The 17243-nt window shown below is 38.1% G+C and overlaps 1 protein-coding gene across 17 annotated transcripts in view; it reads right to left on the bottom strand.

Moving 5' to 3' along the window:
- Nucleotides 1-296: 296 nt before the first annotated feature.
- Heph (hephaestin) overlaps nt 297-17243 on the bottom strand; it is an 84363-nt gene continuing 67416 nt past the window's right edge. For 16 of the 17 annotated variants that reach the window (XM_050126048.1, XM_050126045.1, XM_050126037.1 and 13 more), the window contains 6 exons: nt 15272-15378; nt 14179-14404; nt 11625-11764; nt 10600-10762; nt 5512-5556; nt 297-3047 (listed from right to left, as the gene is read on the bottom strand). In XM_050126048.1, the coding sequence (XP_049982005.1) occupies nt 2815-3047; nt 5512-5556; nt 10600-10762; nt 11625-11764; nt 14179-14404; nt 15272-15378 (914 nt within the window). In that variant the 3' untranslated portion in view covers nt 297-2814. The remainder of the gene's footprint in view (nt 3048-5511; nt 5557-10599; nt 10763-11624; nt 11765-14178; nt 14405-15271; nt 15379-17243) is intronic. The other variant, XM_050126033.1, reaches the window with a different exon arrangement.

Here is a 17243-nt window from a genome sequence, read left to right as displayed (position 1 = left end):
TGAGTAGCCCTACTTACAAAACACCGCAAAGGTAAGTAGCATGTTCACCAGGCCTGAGAGAGATAAGTAAAACTTATGATGCTAGAATGTGAATGTTTATTCACCAGGGCTGACCAGTCATTTGGCCCTGATTTCCTATACCAAAGCTTTACTTCTAAGGAGCAGCTAGAGTTGGAGCAGCATAGGGCGACAGTGATCACTGAGGTCCTGTCTGCCATTCAGTCTCCTATGTTCCTATCAGGAAAAACAAATGCTGTTACAGGGAGCCGACCAGAGAAGAAAACTCAGACACTGTTTATATCCAACTGAAAGTCTTTATTCCAGCCAGCTGGGACTACACTCAGATATTCAGGACCCAATTATAGCACTGCAATTTAGGGTAAGGGGTTTTTAAAGGACAACCCATATCCTGCTACCTGGCTCTGCAGGTGCGCTAGCAAGCAGTTTAACAAAAGCTAATTCGCTGGAAGGGGAGGTTTGCATAAGCGGGCAGTTTAACAGAAGCCAAGATAAATTAGCTGGCGCATCTTGAATTCAGGTTCCTAGAACAGAGTTGGGTAATTTTCCACATCAAGGAGATCAAATTCTAGTCAAACCTAAAACAGCTTTGACGGTAATGATGAAGGAACACGAAGATGAAAGAACCTCTGTACCATCCTGCTCCGCCACAATTTCGCCATGTAGAAAGGATGGCCCTCAGTAACAACTATTCAAAAAGGAATAACACTGGTACACTTAAAAACAATGATGGCAGTATCTTTGCTATGTAATTCTAGCTGCCTAAGTGACAAGAATTGCAGTCTCCCGACTGTTTAAATTGTTATAAGTGTGAGCTTCGGCCGGGACAGAAAGAGATTTTAGCATGACAGTGTTTGTGGGACTTATAAGCCTAAGGTGTATATAAGTCAATAAAACCTTCCATTCATTTTTTTTGAGCATTTGTCACAGTCAGCCATGTACACTTTGGTTAAGAGTCTACAAAATATCTTCTAAGTGTGTAGAATCATTTCTCTCTAAGAAGGCATATTATCTCTAAAACAGGACAATAGGTAAATATGGTACCTAGATTTCCAGAAATTTTCCAGAAAGTCACTGAGCATGGACGAGTAAAACACATTATTCTGGTCTTTGTTTTCATCTCTGGCCTCTGACCTGCAGCATCCTATGGCAACTGGAAACCAACTCTGTGGGTTGCTAACTAAGTAAACAAGTTGCTAGGCAACCTCACAATTTGAAATCAAGTGCAAAAGAACGACAAAGAATAATAAGAAGTTTCCAAGACAAAGGGAGAATAGGACATTTTTAAAGTCAAAGACATGAAAATTTTGGGTCTCCACTCAATTTGCAGCTGAGTCACCCTAAGTAAAATCATTTAATCTCCCCTTTAATGAACCTAGGCAAATCCAATCTAATCAGGAATTAGAATTATTTGCTATGTGTAGGAAGATCACTACACACCTCTGTTATTACCTTGTTTTCTGTTTTGTTTCCTTTCTGCTTTTTTTTTTTTCAACCCAGGGACTCTCTTTTATTAGGCAATCACTTTGCCACTAGGCTATCTTCCCTTTCCATTGCTATTATCATTACTCTCCATGATGTCCCTTCTGTTCTCCATTTGCCATGTGGAAACTCTAGTGAGAATGGGCTGTCTTACTTTATTCCTTTTCTCCTGCCTTTGCTTTCTGATCAAAGTTTCAGAGAGGATTGAACATGCTGGTCAGAAAGATAATGCTGTAAGGTACAGGGAGGAATGCTTCTGTTCTATGAAACTGTCTGCAAACTGCAAACCTTTCTCTCGTATCCCCATAGCCATTCCTACCAACCAAATTGCCATGCATGCATCTATCTCTTTTTGCCCAGTGGACAGGTGTGAGTCTTGTCTCGGTGCCTTCTCTAGCCACTTTTCTTGACATTCCAAAAATGGTTAGCACCCATAGAACTTCTCCTCTAGGATGTTACTCCTCTGACATGGAGGCTTACGTTGAGAAAGCACCCAGATCTCTAGGATCCACAAAGGGTGTCTAGATTTATAATTTGCCTCCCCAGATTACTGAAATCCTTTTGTTTAAAACGCAATTCCACCTCCCACTTGCCATGGGAATCATTAAAATTACCAAATCCAGTGTTCCAATTTTTTAATAAGTACTTTAATGGATAGGATTCACTACCTCAAACATGCAGAGATCATCCCAAAGTCCCTTCAGAACCACTGTGAAGAAACCTGAAGAACTGTTTTACCGGTGTTTCTGGTTCCAGAATTTGTAGGTACTCATAACAACCACAGTTCTTTCATCTAAATAGTCCATTGCCAAAGAAAATTAAAGAGTAATTTTGATTCCTACTCCCCACACTACCTCTCATTTTCCATAATGCTTATGTTCTTGGTCCTTTATTTAGTTGTGGGTTATCTTTGTGGCTCATGATTTGGCTTCATTTAAAAGTATACTTTTCTAGCTAGGTTCTGGAAATAAAAGCCTAATTAGATAACTTCTTGGTATCTATTCTGTGAAAATGATTACATTCTAGGAATTTCTGTACAATACTGAAGGGTGACATATCCTAGCTACTGAAATTTGTTTACAAAGGTACTTACCTAATCCTAACTGCCTCAGGTTGCAAGGAAAATTAAGAAAAAGTAAGAGCATGATTTCCATGTAAATAAAAAAAGAAATAGCCAAATAACTTTGATTCCATCCTCTGCCTTTCCACTCCCCCTACCCCTTGACAAAAGAGTTTCCTGCTAGTGCACGGCTTCCTGGGAGCATGGGATACATTCCAGATGTGTTTTCTGAAGATATCTTCGGGATTCAGCTATTACTGCTTGAGAGACAAAAGCTTGAAGCTATCATCAAGAATAGACCTCCTGTTGCGCCGAAGCTTTCGTTGTCGATGCTGGTACCAGACTACGCCACCAAGAGCCAGAGCAACAAGAAGAAGAATTACACTTATGGCGATCAAAACAGAAGACAGAATCTCAGCATCCTTTATGGGAATCTTCATGCCCAGCAGCTTCACATTGTCTTCTCCAATGTCTCTTAGGATCACTGCTGAAATGGAGGAAGAGGAAAGGGATACCCAGACATGAGATTACCTTTTACAGGCATCTGCTAGACAAACAAGTCCATGAAAATAGGACAGAAGACCTGCCCCCATTCCTCAAACCAGCTGATGAAGATAGATTTTAAATTTATAATTAGATAATTCATATAATTACAATATCACAGCTAGAAGCTCTTCTTGTCAATCAGTGATGAACAATTTTTTTTTTGCCCATGGCGAGTCCTAAGAGTCACTGGAGAATACTTAAAATCTTATGCTATAGAGAAAAGAATTAGACTTGATCTGCATGGACCCAGAGAGTAGAACTAGAAGAAATAAATGAAACTTCATGAAGACATTGAGTCAATCCACCTTATCAACATTCATTTTAGGCATTAGACTGTGACAGCTTGCCACCATGCTGTCTGGACTCCCACCTGTACAGATCACGTTAATAGTAATTTCAGCTAGATCTTTTCTGATGGTTGTGATAGTTCCTGTCATATAAACATTTCACTGTCCTTAATTGATCTACATGACAAAGCTCAGAATTTCAAGTCACACATGCCAACCCTGTCATTCAGGCTTCAAACTACCTTTCTAGTCTTATCTGATATTTTTCAATCACAGTAACTCAACCTTTATTTCCTGTAAACATGGCACCTTTATAGGTTCTGGCTTTGTTCATGTATCTTACTTTGCCTGAATAATTTCCAACTTTTTTTTTTCTTTGCAACTCCAAGTTAAAAGTTACATATCTGCAATTCATTTGGACAATTAGGGGTGCACGTCTCTAGAACACAAACTGGCTGTGTTCTTTCTGAACCTATAGTTTATTTAGTCTGTGACTAGGGCTAAATGACTGAATCCCTAGTGAATCTTAGTTTACTCTTTTAGCAAAATGTAGATAATGATGACCATTCCTAAGAAAGGGGATTATTATCAGATTTGAATGAGTTAATAATATGCATGAAATATTTAGCATGGCACCTGGTAAATAGCAAATACATAATAATTATAAGATAGTATTGCTATTTACCCCTTCTGTGCACAGCATCTAATATTACAATTATTGTTTCTGTGTCTCATTCCATTTTTAGGCACTGGAAAGCAGTGATTATGTCTTATTTGTTTTTGTGCCCCTGGTAATTGACACTTGTTTGATGAATGCATAATTGGAAGAATGAATGTTCTCAGAGAACTGAAAGAAGATGCAAAGTAATGAGTTCAAATAGAAACTGAAAAGCATTCTGGTTCTGAGTTTGCATTCTGGCATTTAGTCTTCTTGTGACCCTGAACAAACTTTCAGTTTAGACTATTAGTGAATTTTGTTAGACCTACAATTTTGACAGATTTTTCCTCAAGTGAGAGTTTACAAAAAATACACATATAATATTTATGTATTTGTATACAAACATGCACATATTATATACACATATGCACATGCATATGTATATGTATATAAAATGATAAATGCATACACACACATATATAAATACATGTATGTATATATACGCACTCACACACACACACATATATAAACTATAGGACTTTAGGTTACTTGAGTTGAAGGAAATGTGATCTGCACACTGGCCTTTCAACCTTACCTCACCTTCCTCTAACCTCTCCAGCACACATCCCAATCCATGGTTAACAATTCATGAGACACTTAAGTAGATGATAGGGGCTTTACTAATGAGAAGCTGGTTTTCAGTAGAGCTGAAAATCTCCAGAGTAAACTGATACTTTTTAGTGTCCCCTTTAGGTGGATTTTTTAGTCTTTTGTGACAGGATTTCACTATGAGTCTAGGTTTGTCTAGAACCAATGATTCTCCTGCTCCACTTCGCAAGTGTGGGCATATTAGGCATGATAGCACCCATGGGTCTAATAGTCTTTGTACCTCACACAACTTTCTGAATCTTTCCTGGTAAAAGGCACAAATGGAGAAAAGAATGAAAGAATAATTTTGACCTAGGCATCAAAGGAAAAGAATCTTTATTTTCTCAAAGGGAAGAAAACGAATGGTTCCCAAGCTACAATTCCTTGGTATTCTGTAGATGAAAAATAAAAGAATAAAAGTAGTTGTTAATGGGCATCTGGTATTTGTTCTCATCCCACATTGTCTATGCAGGAATCCTTGTTTCGGCTACAACTCTTTCAGGTCCAACCTAGCAGGATTTGGAATTTTCTTCTCCCTCATAAAATATTTCGTGAGCTAAGGTTACAGTTTTCTATGTGACTATTTCCCCAATCCAGAGGTTATGGGGGAGACACAAGGTGAATAAACATGTCAAGGGTCACTAAATCCTAGTTTATTGGCTTCTGACATCTTACAGAAATCTTAAGTTGTTATATCATGGTGCCGAAGTTTAGTCATGCTAGAAGTATCACACACACACACACACACACACACACACACACACACACACACGACACGTAACTTCTCAGTATATATGCATCATCCTACATACCTTTTCCAATCTCTTTGGTAATGGTACTCATAGTACTTAAATGTTCTGTGGGAAAAGACAAGAGGTTAATCCTATTATTCTTTGTACCGAGAGGATTTCTATGGGATATTTACATTACTTGAAACAATTTCTTTTTTTGAATTTACTACTTTTTAAAGGTCTCCCTGATTGGATTTGATATCTGTTCTAAGAGTACAAGGGAATCCATGCCTGGTACTTAAAACCTAGTCAAAAACCCATAGCAGGGCAGATCATAGGTCCTGTGTGGTGGTGGTGGGGTTATGGACTACTGTTGTTTAGCAAATGAACATAGTATCAAGCCACCTCCTAAACAGTTCCATTTATCCTTCTACACATCCGATATTCTCAGCTTTCAAGAAAAAAGTCTTTTTCCTGTGAACAATAATGAAAGGAAAGGCCTATTGCTGTGCAGATGCTCAGCCCTGAAAAACACATTTGAACAATCCACGGAAAAGCTTGAGGAACACTGTGAAAGAAATGTCATGAAGAATGGAAGCGCTGGAAGACATGGAGAGGGACTGCGAAAGATCATCTCCTGAGCAAGACAGAGTCTCTGCAATCACAAAGTCAAAGCAGGTGCGGCTCCCTGCAGCGGATCTGCACAAGAACGGCACTGTCAACAGTCAGGCACAGATGGAAAAGAAGCGCAGGTCTCTACCCCTCATGGTTGGCCTTTGCTACAGATAAATTCAGGGAGAGTGAGGACCATTGCCTTCAGTTAAGTACCCACTGAGGATCTCACCAGGCTCCAACAAATAGTTCCAATTCAATGGTCATACAGATGGCTCTGATTAAACAGAATGTCACCAAACCAACCTAAAAGTCATGAATCTGAGAAAGGGACTGGTTGAGGGAGGATGGCAGGGAACGAGGTAGTTAAAGGGAGAGAAAACCAAATACATTAACAGAATATATGAAACTGTCAAATAAGGAATTTCATCAGTAAAAAAAGAATCAATATTAAAACGTTAATTTAGTTTGGACTGGTCACAGGAAACAAGAGCAAGTGCACAGACATAGGCAGCCAAAATATAACTTAGCCCTCTGCCTTTATGTCTGTGTTTCTTGTCCCTTTCTCTATTCCCATTGAATATTATATTACTTCTCTTCCACCGTTTCCCAGCCTCCCTTTAGAAAGCCCCTGCGCTTTGTCAAATGTGCTTCTCTACACATTCAATCCTGTCTCAATATACTACTACTACTAATTCTCCCTTTCTTCAGGGAAGCAGAACTATTTTCTGAGGGTGTGCTATTCAAATATTGATTCTCCCATTTTTGTAAAGACTGATTGCTTATGCGTATCACATTAACCAGACAGAAAAAAAATTTTCTTGTTATTCTTAACCAGTAGTTCTCTTCCTCCATGGAAGTCTTTGATTATTAATATAGTCCTTCTTAATTTCTGTCCCAGGAACCAGACATTTTCATTACAGTCACTTGTATCTACTCCAGTTCGAGCCCTCGTGCTAAATCATGATGATATTGGAATGCTCATCCAGACCGGCACCATTGCAGAAATCCCAGTGCTAACAAAAATCTCTTTTTAATGCTTATTGTTTTGCTAGCAAAAATCCTATTGTTCGTCCCTCAATAAACATTTTATTCCTAAACCATTTGACTTCCCAGACCCACCAATTTCATTCATATCTTCTCTTCTACTAATGACAAAAATTAAAATACATGGTCTATAATTTCAAACACTAACATAGGGAACCACAGTAACTTTCCTTGCCTTGTATTTTACCCAATATGCTGAATACCACCAGAAAAAAGTCATAAGAATATAGAGACTTGGATTCTCCCTGTCTAATTTTAACTAAGCCCTCAATGCTATAAGGCAATACTGACTTTATTTCTCACTCCAAAGAAGCTATCCTAACACTTCTCCCAATTTCCTCCAATAGCTCCCCCTCAGCAGATGACTATCAGCTGAGCCACAGAGAAATAAAGAGAACATGAGGCAGAAAATCTGCTTGTCAGGACCTTCTTTTAAACTTACATACTGATCCTCCTTTTTTTCTGTCTTCTCTCTTATCACAATAGAAAGATTATCTTCCTCCACTATTGTATTAATCCTTCATCTTAGATGTGGTTCATGTACCTCATAGCTTCATCAGAAACTTTATCCAAGAAACGGCCTTTTTAGAAATTGGAAATGACCTAGAGGTCCCTCAACAGAAGAATGGGTAAAGAAAATGTGGTACATTTATACAATGGAGTATTACTCATCTTTTTTAAAAAATGACATCATGAAATTTGAATGCAATCGAATGGAACTAGAAAAAAATCATCCTGAATAAGGTAACCTAGACCCAGGAAGACGAACACGTTAATATCCATTTATATGTGAATATTAGCTCATAAGTAAGTGATAACTAAGCAACAATGCACAGACCCACAGAGGGTAGGTATAAACAAAGAGATCTCATTAGGAAATGGAAGGTAGAATAGATAATTACAGATAGACAAGGATGGGGGATCTAAAACAGAGGTTCAAGTAGATGGCAATTGTGGGAGGGGTAACAGCTAAAATTAAGTGACATTCGAGGGGCAGTATAAAACTAATATAATAGGAACTTCCTAAAATACATATATTAAGGTGATCTAAACAGCCAAATAACAAGAAGGCAGAGTCCCAGATGTCCATCTTTTGTCACCAAACAAAGCTTCCTGTAGCAGGATTGAGTACATCTAGTTGAGTTGTGGGCACAAGTTGGGAAAGCCTAAACAACTAAGGATGTTGTCAAGACTATTGATTGTTCTCCACAAACATAGCAAGACCCCATTTCTGAAGACAACACCTACACAGCTCAGTGCACATGGAGAAGTTAAGCTGGTGCCTACATAAAAGCCTCTACCTCTACGTTTTAGCATCTTTGGCACAGAAATGTACTCTGCATTCTCTCAAAAGAGAAACATAAACACCAAGTCCACCACAAACCTTCTGATCTACAATGGTATCCTGTCTGCAAGAAGTGCTAGGGCAATGGTGGCCAAAACTTGTGGGAGTAACCAACCAACACGTGATTTGACTTAAGATCCCCTCCATGAGATGGAACCCATGCCCAGTACTCCCTGGGTGACCAAGAACCAAAGACTAGACAGCCTAGTGACCTAGGGGAAAACTAAATAATACTGGTCTAAAAGAGGAAAATAAAACAACAAAAAGCATAGTGATTAAACTACTCCTTATGATATTCTGCTATATTCATAGATCAGTGCCTTTTCAACCACCACTAGAGAAGTTTCCTCCTATAGCATTTGGGAACAAATCTAGAGAACCACAGCCAGAGAATGAGAGACCTTGGAAGACTAAGCCCTAAATGGGAAATCTCCATCACATCTCTCCCTGCACGGAGCGCAGGGAACACCAAGTAAGAGGCAGCAGAAAGAGTATAAGAGACAAAAGGCATGGAGGACACCAACAGAACAAGACCTTCTAAATCAACATGAGCAAAGCTTATATGACTCTATAGCACCTTGATGGTGTATGTCTTCTGGGCTATGGAGGGACAGAAAAATGACAACTGGGTTCTGGGGGATTATACCAGAGTAATAAGTAAAAGCAACAGAAGCAATATTCTACCATTAAGATTTGGCAAAGAAAAACTTTTTAATGATATGAGAAATCATACATACTATCATTTTGTCTTTTTCCATTAAGAGTAGAGTTGTTTTCTGTACTTCAGTTGACTTAAGTCTGTTTGAATAGTCAAAGGCATCTTCCCTCTCTATGTCTTTTGATAGAGTCAGTGACTGTCCATCTCAGAATACCTACTCTAATACCATTATTTTCCAAATCAGGATGATATATGAAAAAACTTTAAAAACATACATACTAGAAACATCACATGGACTGAGCTGGTTATAATTAAGAAAATAAATGTGTAGATAGATAGATAGATAGATAGATAGATAGATAGATGCAATAATAATTAATAGAAAAGGGGTTGTGACTTTGAAAAAGAGGCAAGAGTAATATATATATATATATATATATATATATGTGTGTGTGTGTGTGTGTGTGTGTGTGTGTGTGTGTTTGGAGGGAGAAAAGGGAAATACTATAATTATATTATAGGCTTAAAAATAAAAGCAAAGCAAAAATACGCATTGATCTAAGAAGGCTTCTTGGAATGAAAATAGTGCTCGTCCCTGGACACAGTTCATGAAGAAGAAGAGTGAGACATTTACCATTTAACTTAGAGATAATTTTGAAGTGAGACATTTACCATTTAACTTAGACAGACAATTCTGAAGAACTGCCATTTACAGCCTTCACAAAACCATGACTAGAGTATCCCCTAGAATTATTTTCTTCTCTTTAGAAAAGGATTCACTACAATCCAGGGTTTGGATCTGTGAGCATGTCTGTGTGTGTGTGGGGGGGTGTGTGTCTGTTGTATATATGCTCACATGTGTTTGTGCAGGTATGTGTGCTCATGCCAATGCATTCAAAGGCTAGAGGCACTGGATGTCTTTCTTCCTACTTTCCACCTCTGTTTCATTGAAAAGAGTCTCCCACTGAACCTAGAACTTGCTTTTTTGGCTTAGCTGAGTAGCCAGTGAGATCCCAGGATTTTCCAGTCTTCATCCTGCCACACCCGGGTTCCAGGTATTTTGATCATAGCCAGCTTCTTTTAAATAACTGCAAACAGATTCTCATGCTTGCTGGCAAACATTGTTGCCCACTCAGCTCTCTTCCAAGCCCCACAGATTGGTCTGTTTCGACACTGACCACATCAAGGAAGCATTCACTAGTAATTTCCTTGAAACAGTACCTCTATTAGACTTTAAATGAATTTGTAAATAAATAAATAATTTTTTTTTATCTAAGAGTGGTAAACCTACACTAGCAAAGCACCCTCCCTTGCAAATGTAATAAACTCACATGGGAGGAAGAGAAATGCACCTTGGAGAAATGCCTAATCAGGGGCCCTGCTCTATGATAAAACCTGGTTCTTCTGAGTCAGTAGGGGAAGTTCAAGTGGTTCCTTACTATTACCTGTTCTCTACCGACTAGACAAAAGATTAGAAAATAATACACTTGGGGGATTTTGGTCTTACCTCCATGAGACAAGACAGTAAAGATGGTCTCCATGCCAGCATGAACATGGTCAGTCACGTGGCAGTGCATCAACCATGTCCCAGGGTTGCTGGCTACCATCTCCACAACCTCAAATGTCCCTGGGAAAAGATCTACAACATCTGCCCGGTAACTGTGTCCATTCTGTAATAAAGATGATGGCGAGAAGTGAAAATGAGGAACCAATTTACAGCTTATAGCAACTAAAAGTCTATGATGTCCTTTTTAGGCTCTGAAGACTCCAAAATGTCTGCGACAATGAGAAACATCAAAGGTCCATTTATTTATCTCTCCTAGAACTCAATCATGCAAACTAAAACAACACAGCACTGTTCTCCTACTTTTTCATAAAGTGCCACAGATGAAAGATGTTACCAGTCTTTTAGAGGGTTCAAATCTGGTTTCTCTGAAACTTTTAATAAGCTAAAATCTGGAGAGTCTGGATAAAGTTCTGATATCTTAGAAGGATCCACATGTTTTCTTTTGAAGTGAATCCAGCTTCGTTTCTCCTTGCCAAGACCCCAATCAAAATAGTTCTAAATTTCTAATCTACAACAATGTCTCCAATTCTGTGTTCATTTTCTAAGATTAAAACTTTTTCACAACCATGTATTGTTCTATGTAGATTCTGAACTTAAAGTCTTGTTATGATGGATTCAAGATTTTCAGGGATTTTTAAGAATATTTAAAATTCCTTCCTCTTAAGATCATTGTTCATATAATCTAAAGTCTTTGGCTCAGATACAGTAACACTGGTTCCTTCCATCTACTAACCTTTTAAGTGAGACATTCTCTTTCTTATCAGAAGGAAAAGCTAAATCCTACAAGAAGGGACTGCCTTGAGGTATACAATTTATTAGAATCCCCTGCTAGATGCTCCATTCCATAAACCTTCATATTCCTTAACCTTTTATCTTATACCTTATACCTTGTCATTGCCTTCTGCGAAGACTTTTAAGGCACCGTTTGAATCACCCCTGTGGGGTTCAACCATATTTCAGCTCACCTGATAAAGGAAACTCTCTGCATGGAAGTGTACAGTGTGAATGTCAGTATCTTGACCCATGGCTAGCATGTACCAGGCTACTTTTTCTCCTTGGTATACGGTAAGACCCTTGAGATTAGCATAGAGTTTCCCATTGATGGCTGCAAAAGAAGAAAATGTCTCATATCTTTTCTTTTATTTACAGTTTGCCACTGTCTTCTGTGTATTTCCTGTCTTTTCTGATGATAGCGATAGGCTACTAACTTGCTACATTACTCTATAGAATGTATCTTCCACACAAGGATATGAGAGTTATCTCTAAGCAATTATTCTAATCATGTTATTTTGCCGCTAAAAAACTTAAGTGCTCCTCCTTTTCCCAAACAACAACAACTCCACGGCAATAAGTTCATTGAAAATATAGCTCCATATCAGCTTCCCAGGTCCACCTGCAACTACCCACACTATTGATTCCAGTTAGTGGATTTGTTCTCTTTCACTGCCATCCATTCGGTCTATACACGTCTGAATCCTTAGGCTTCTGAGTTTCCTTCTCAAAAAAAAAATGCTTCCTTATTATTTCTCTTTAAAATTTCACCCCCTTAAGAAAACTTTTCTGATTTCCTAAGCTCCTCTATGTAACCTCAATTTCTTATATCACTTCCCCCTTTGAACTCCTTCAATACTCCTCAGCATGATTCATTAGAACTCTCCAAAATCTGTCTTCTAGGTTTATTTATCTTTTAAGGTGTGAAAGCTTATGTTGCCAACTTGTCTCGGGTTACTAATAGCAGGAAATAAATTTATATACTACAGTGCTATAGCTTCCTGGCACACTTGCAAAACCACAAGCAGATAACTTGGACTACAATATACATTGTTTTATTTAACACGTTGTCTTCCAAAATCACATCCTATGCTACACTGAATTATTCATGGCTATATTAACTCATATTGGTAGGATTTTACCCAAAACAATTTCCTCCCACATCTCATTTTCTCACAGATGAGAGGCAATTTCAACTCTACTCTTCAAGAGGGAAAATAATGGAAGATAACAGCTACAGTATTTCTCTATGTCTACCAACACCAAATTGTGGATTTGGCTAAAAACAAGAACCAAATTGCTCAGCTCACCCACTTCTAGAGGTTTTATCTCTTTGATCATAGAAAAGGGTGCAAATTGGCTCACTAATTGGTTCTGGTAAGCTCCTGCTTCTCTTAATGCAGAGAAATTTTGTTGTCCATTGATGTCAATGACAATTTAGAAAACCTATCCTTTGCAAGGAAAGCTATCAGCAATCATATTTAGTTATAAAATGAAATTCAGTTTTCCAATTAGCATTTTCGGTAATAAGGCTCATATTTTATCTTAACCATTTATTTTTTTCAGCTGGTTCAGAAATGTAGAAGAGAAGTTAGAATATTATTTACTTGTCCCTTGGACTACAACATTATTTTTCTCTGTATTTATAGCTCAGAACATGTTTAAAAATACCTGCTATTTAGCTAGCTAGGTAGAGTGACAGCTGAAGTTTGGAAAAATGGACACCTGCGTAGATAAAAGTGGGCATTAGCCAAATCCTGAATTGGGAGGACCTATCTTTGCCCTCATTTCCTCTTAGTTCTAGTCCATTTTATTTCCGTCATTTGACAGAAACGAAAAAAGTTCACTTTGTAAAGTTGTGAATCATCCATTCTAGTGTGAATCACTCATCTTTCCATCAAGAGGAAATAGATAAAATCTGTAGGACAATGGGATACTACTTTTGAGTTCCATTAGAGTCATTATCAAAGCTGCACCTCACTCTCAGATCAAAGAAACCTTGGGCGAGAAGTGCTGGGGGAGATCACTTCAGACATTCCTCTGCACTTAAGCCCTCCCTCTCATTCGAGACTTTCTCTTTTGGGTGTGTGTGAAAAGCTACCAGATATCTAGAGCAAAGGAAGGCTTTGATGATACAATTCTCCCACCCCAGATCCATTCAAGAATCAAAAAGTTCTTGATGGTATGTAACAGCTCCATGTGCTATTCTCCGTGGCTAGCTTCTCCAACTACTCAATGCAAATGTAAATTGTATATTAAGTTTAAATATTAAAGAATAGTAGTAAAACTGACAAGTTGTCCTTCATTTGTCTATATTGACAAAACCAATCCAGAATATAAAGTGATGATTAGATATCAAGCTTTTGAGAGGAAAACAAACTCAGAATTTTGAAACAGAGGGCCACTTACGAAGATTATCTGTCTAGATAGACTAATTAAGTATATAGAGGACCATAAATGTCCATCTTCACTTATCTAGTATGTTAAAATTTGCTTGTATTAGAATGATAACTTTACAGCGTTAGCTTCCTTCTTTCGGGGCACCTCATCTAACCTGGACCATGTATTTTTTTTTTTTTACAAATATATGTATAGAAAAATAAAGGTTTTTTTTCGAAGTCATTCCACTGTCCAGCTTTCTCATCCTTTTCAGAATTATGCACCCACAGATAGAGATGAGCCTAGCAAATCGTCTCCTGAAAACAATGCAGACTACTTTGAAATAAGAGTAGCTTCGTTTCTACAGACCATGCATTTTATTGCTCTCCACGAAAGTCTCATCCTGTAGGTCAACACGCTTTGTTTCTTGTGACCCATAAATTGCGATATTCTCCTCCAGATACCAAGATTGGTTCTCATCAAAGATCAAAAACAACAAGGCAAATTCCCGGTCCATATCATTCCGGCCTCCATGGGGTCCCAAGACGCCCTTTCGGCAGATGACTAAGGGTCCCACCAGGCCACTATACATGTCCTGATGAAGGGAGAAAGGCGTAAGGTTATTCCTGGATGGCAGTACTTTGTCGAGAGTGGAGTCACAAATAAGCTTACTCTAAGCCCATTATCACCTTATCATAAATGCTTTGTATTCATTTCAGACAGAGTTGAGATGCCATGTGTAACTTGTGCTTTAGCTAGATTGAATTATTCATTAATTTTTAAATGTACCAACCTAACACCTTTTTAGGCAGTTTCTTATGCCTGTAATACCCTTCTTCCAACACCCCCTGATCTATGGCACGCTCTCATTTAGATTTCAAAGTCCAGATTACAGGTGGCTTCCTTTCTGACACCTTCTCTGCTTCCCTTTTGCGCAACTGGACTTTGCAGGTAGGGACGATACCTTAAATTTGCATCATCCAAAACTCCAAGAAAAATACCCATAGTAGAGTAGACATAACATATTACTGAAGACTTGCAGGATTATCTGTCTAGATAAACTAAATTCATTCCCCAGGCAGAGGCACCATGACTTTATTATAGTTATTCCAAGGCCATTTGAGCTAAATTTGCAACAGGCCCCTAATTTCCTGACAACTCTCCGCATCTTAAAAAATATGAGAACATACTGCTTATAGGATGCACAAATCTGAGACAAAAAAGAAAATCCTCATGACAAGTATCTGGTGTCACAGACTACCTTCATTCCTTTTCCTATGAAAATAAGGCATGCATTTGAGTAAATTTCCTCAAACCCAGCTGTTTTTGTTTGTTGGTTGGTTGATTGGTTGGCTGGTTGTTTTTTGTTTGTTTCTTTTAACCACACATTTTGTTGTCATTTTGCCAGGTAGTTTGCCCATTTCTGGGATCCTTCTTCCAATATTCAATTTTTTTTCTTTACCTTGATGGGCTCCACTGCAGAATAATAAATCCAGGAAACACAAGCAGAGTCACCGGGTCCAGGACCAGATCTTTCTGGGATGTTCCACTGGTAAGTAAGTACTTCACCTAAGAAGGGTAGTAAGAAACGTCTCATTGATGCCAGTATGACAGTTTCCTCTATTTCTAAAGGCTACAGTGGGTGAGCCTCAGCACCCTCAAGAGCTTCATCCATCATTCTCATGCCAAGCTCCATTTTATTTTGTTAGATTTTTTTCTCTCTGCTTGGGGAAAAAAAAAAAAACCCTTCTAGCCCCTCCATGCACAGACGTTCAGGCTTAATTCTATGACGATGCAGTCCTGCTGCTGTGGTCAGGGGCTATGATGGTGTATCATTTGGCTTCTTTGTTCATCTTGATTCACTGCTTGCTGCCTCCTGAATGAAACTGTTTCCATAAGCTCTGCGCTCATCTCACCCCTTTCTTCAAGACTCTATAGAAGATTTCAGTTACATATTATGATTTTCGCCTAGGAAACTCTTAACAACTTCAAGTCAGACCTACCTTGTTACTAAACTCTCACCTCAAAATTGCAATTGAATAGTAGATATCATTTTCATACTGTCCTAATAGCAGATAAAAATGGAAATTTTCCATTGGGGGTTACAGTTCAGTGGCAGAGCATCTTACTAGGCAGGAAGCCCTAGCTTCAATCTTCAGGACCAAAGACAACCTGAAATTGCTATAAATTTAATTCTCTCCTTGAAAAAAGTAAAACTTTTCTCCAAAGTGTGCTTTTGATGTTGTGAAATAGCATAGCTATTCTCCTAGTTGCCATGACTCAAAACTTTAGTTTTCCTTGCCACTTTAACACTCAACATCCAATGAAGTACCAAGTCTTATGATTCTATCTCTGCAATATACTTTAGATTTTTAAGATTTAGTTTATTTTAAATTCATATGTACAGGGACTATGCCCACATAGTGCTGATGGTCATTTAGACAGGAAAGCATCATACCATCCTTTGGAGCCATAGATGGTAGTAAGCTTTCTGGTGTGCATTTTGGGAACTGAATTCACATTGCTCTGGAAGAGGAACACTTGCTTTTAACCATTGACTCATATCTTTACTCCAGATGCTTTCAAGATGCACAAATACCTGCCATCAGAGATTACATAGACAGTAACAACTGCTAAAAATGAGCAGACTATACTGGAAGCTCCAAGAAAGCAAATTTGATGAGCTATCACCTATGATAAGATGAGGTTTTCAATTTTTTTTTAATTATCCATGTTTCTGTAAGTTACCCCTGAGTCATTCCTGCTGCTTTAAGTACCCTAATAACTCACTAGTTTGTGAAGGTAGATTTGGGTACAGTGGTTTGATTGACCAGTTTTCATTGCTCTGTCTGTGATAAATAAACCTCTGTTCATATCTCTCCAGGAAAAGTGACCTCACTTCCAAGAAGTACCTCGGCCTCTAGCCTTGTCTTTTCCAACCAACTTCCTATTACTCTCATATAGACCTTCTATAACAATTTTATAGAGATATGATTTACACACCATACAATTAATTCATATCTAACTACCCGAGTTTGATCATTGTGTGTATATAGTATTATTGCATATAACCCATGGATATATTTAATTACAATAGACAACAAATTAAATACTGCACCCTAAAATAATACACTTTCACATAGTTTTGTAACTGCTACCATGATCTATTGTAGAATTCATTACAGCCCAGAAATCACTATACCCTTGTCACCCTCTAAACTACTCACCACTCCAATGCAAACACAAACTTGTTTTCTCGTTCTGAACATTTCACATAAATTCAATCATATGATTTATTGTCTTTCTCTTACTAGACTATTTCATTTTTATAATATTTTCATGGTCTACACATGCTGCCAAATACACTGTTGCTTTTTATTGCCAAAGTATATGACATTTTATGGATATATTGCACTATGCATCCCCTCATCAGT

The sequence above is a fragment of the Alexandromys fortis genome, unplaced genomic scaffold, assembly GCF_014885135.2.
Source record: "Alexandromys fortis isolate MF-2015 unplaced genomic scaffold, M_Fortis_MF-2015_v1.1 scaffold_246, whole genome shotgun sequence".
NCBI classification, from domain to species: domain Eukaryota; kingdom Metazoa; phylum Chordata; class Mammalia; order Rodentia; family Cricetidae; genus Alexandromys; species Alexandromys fortis.
Note: the sequence above shows the minus strand (reverse complement) of the source record. Positions and strands in the feature narration are given on the sequence as shown.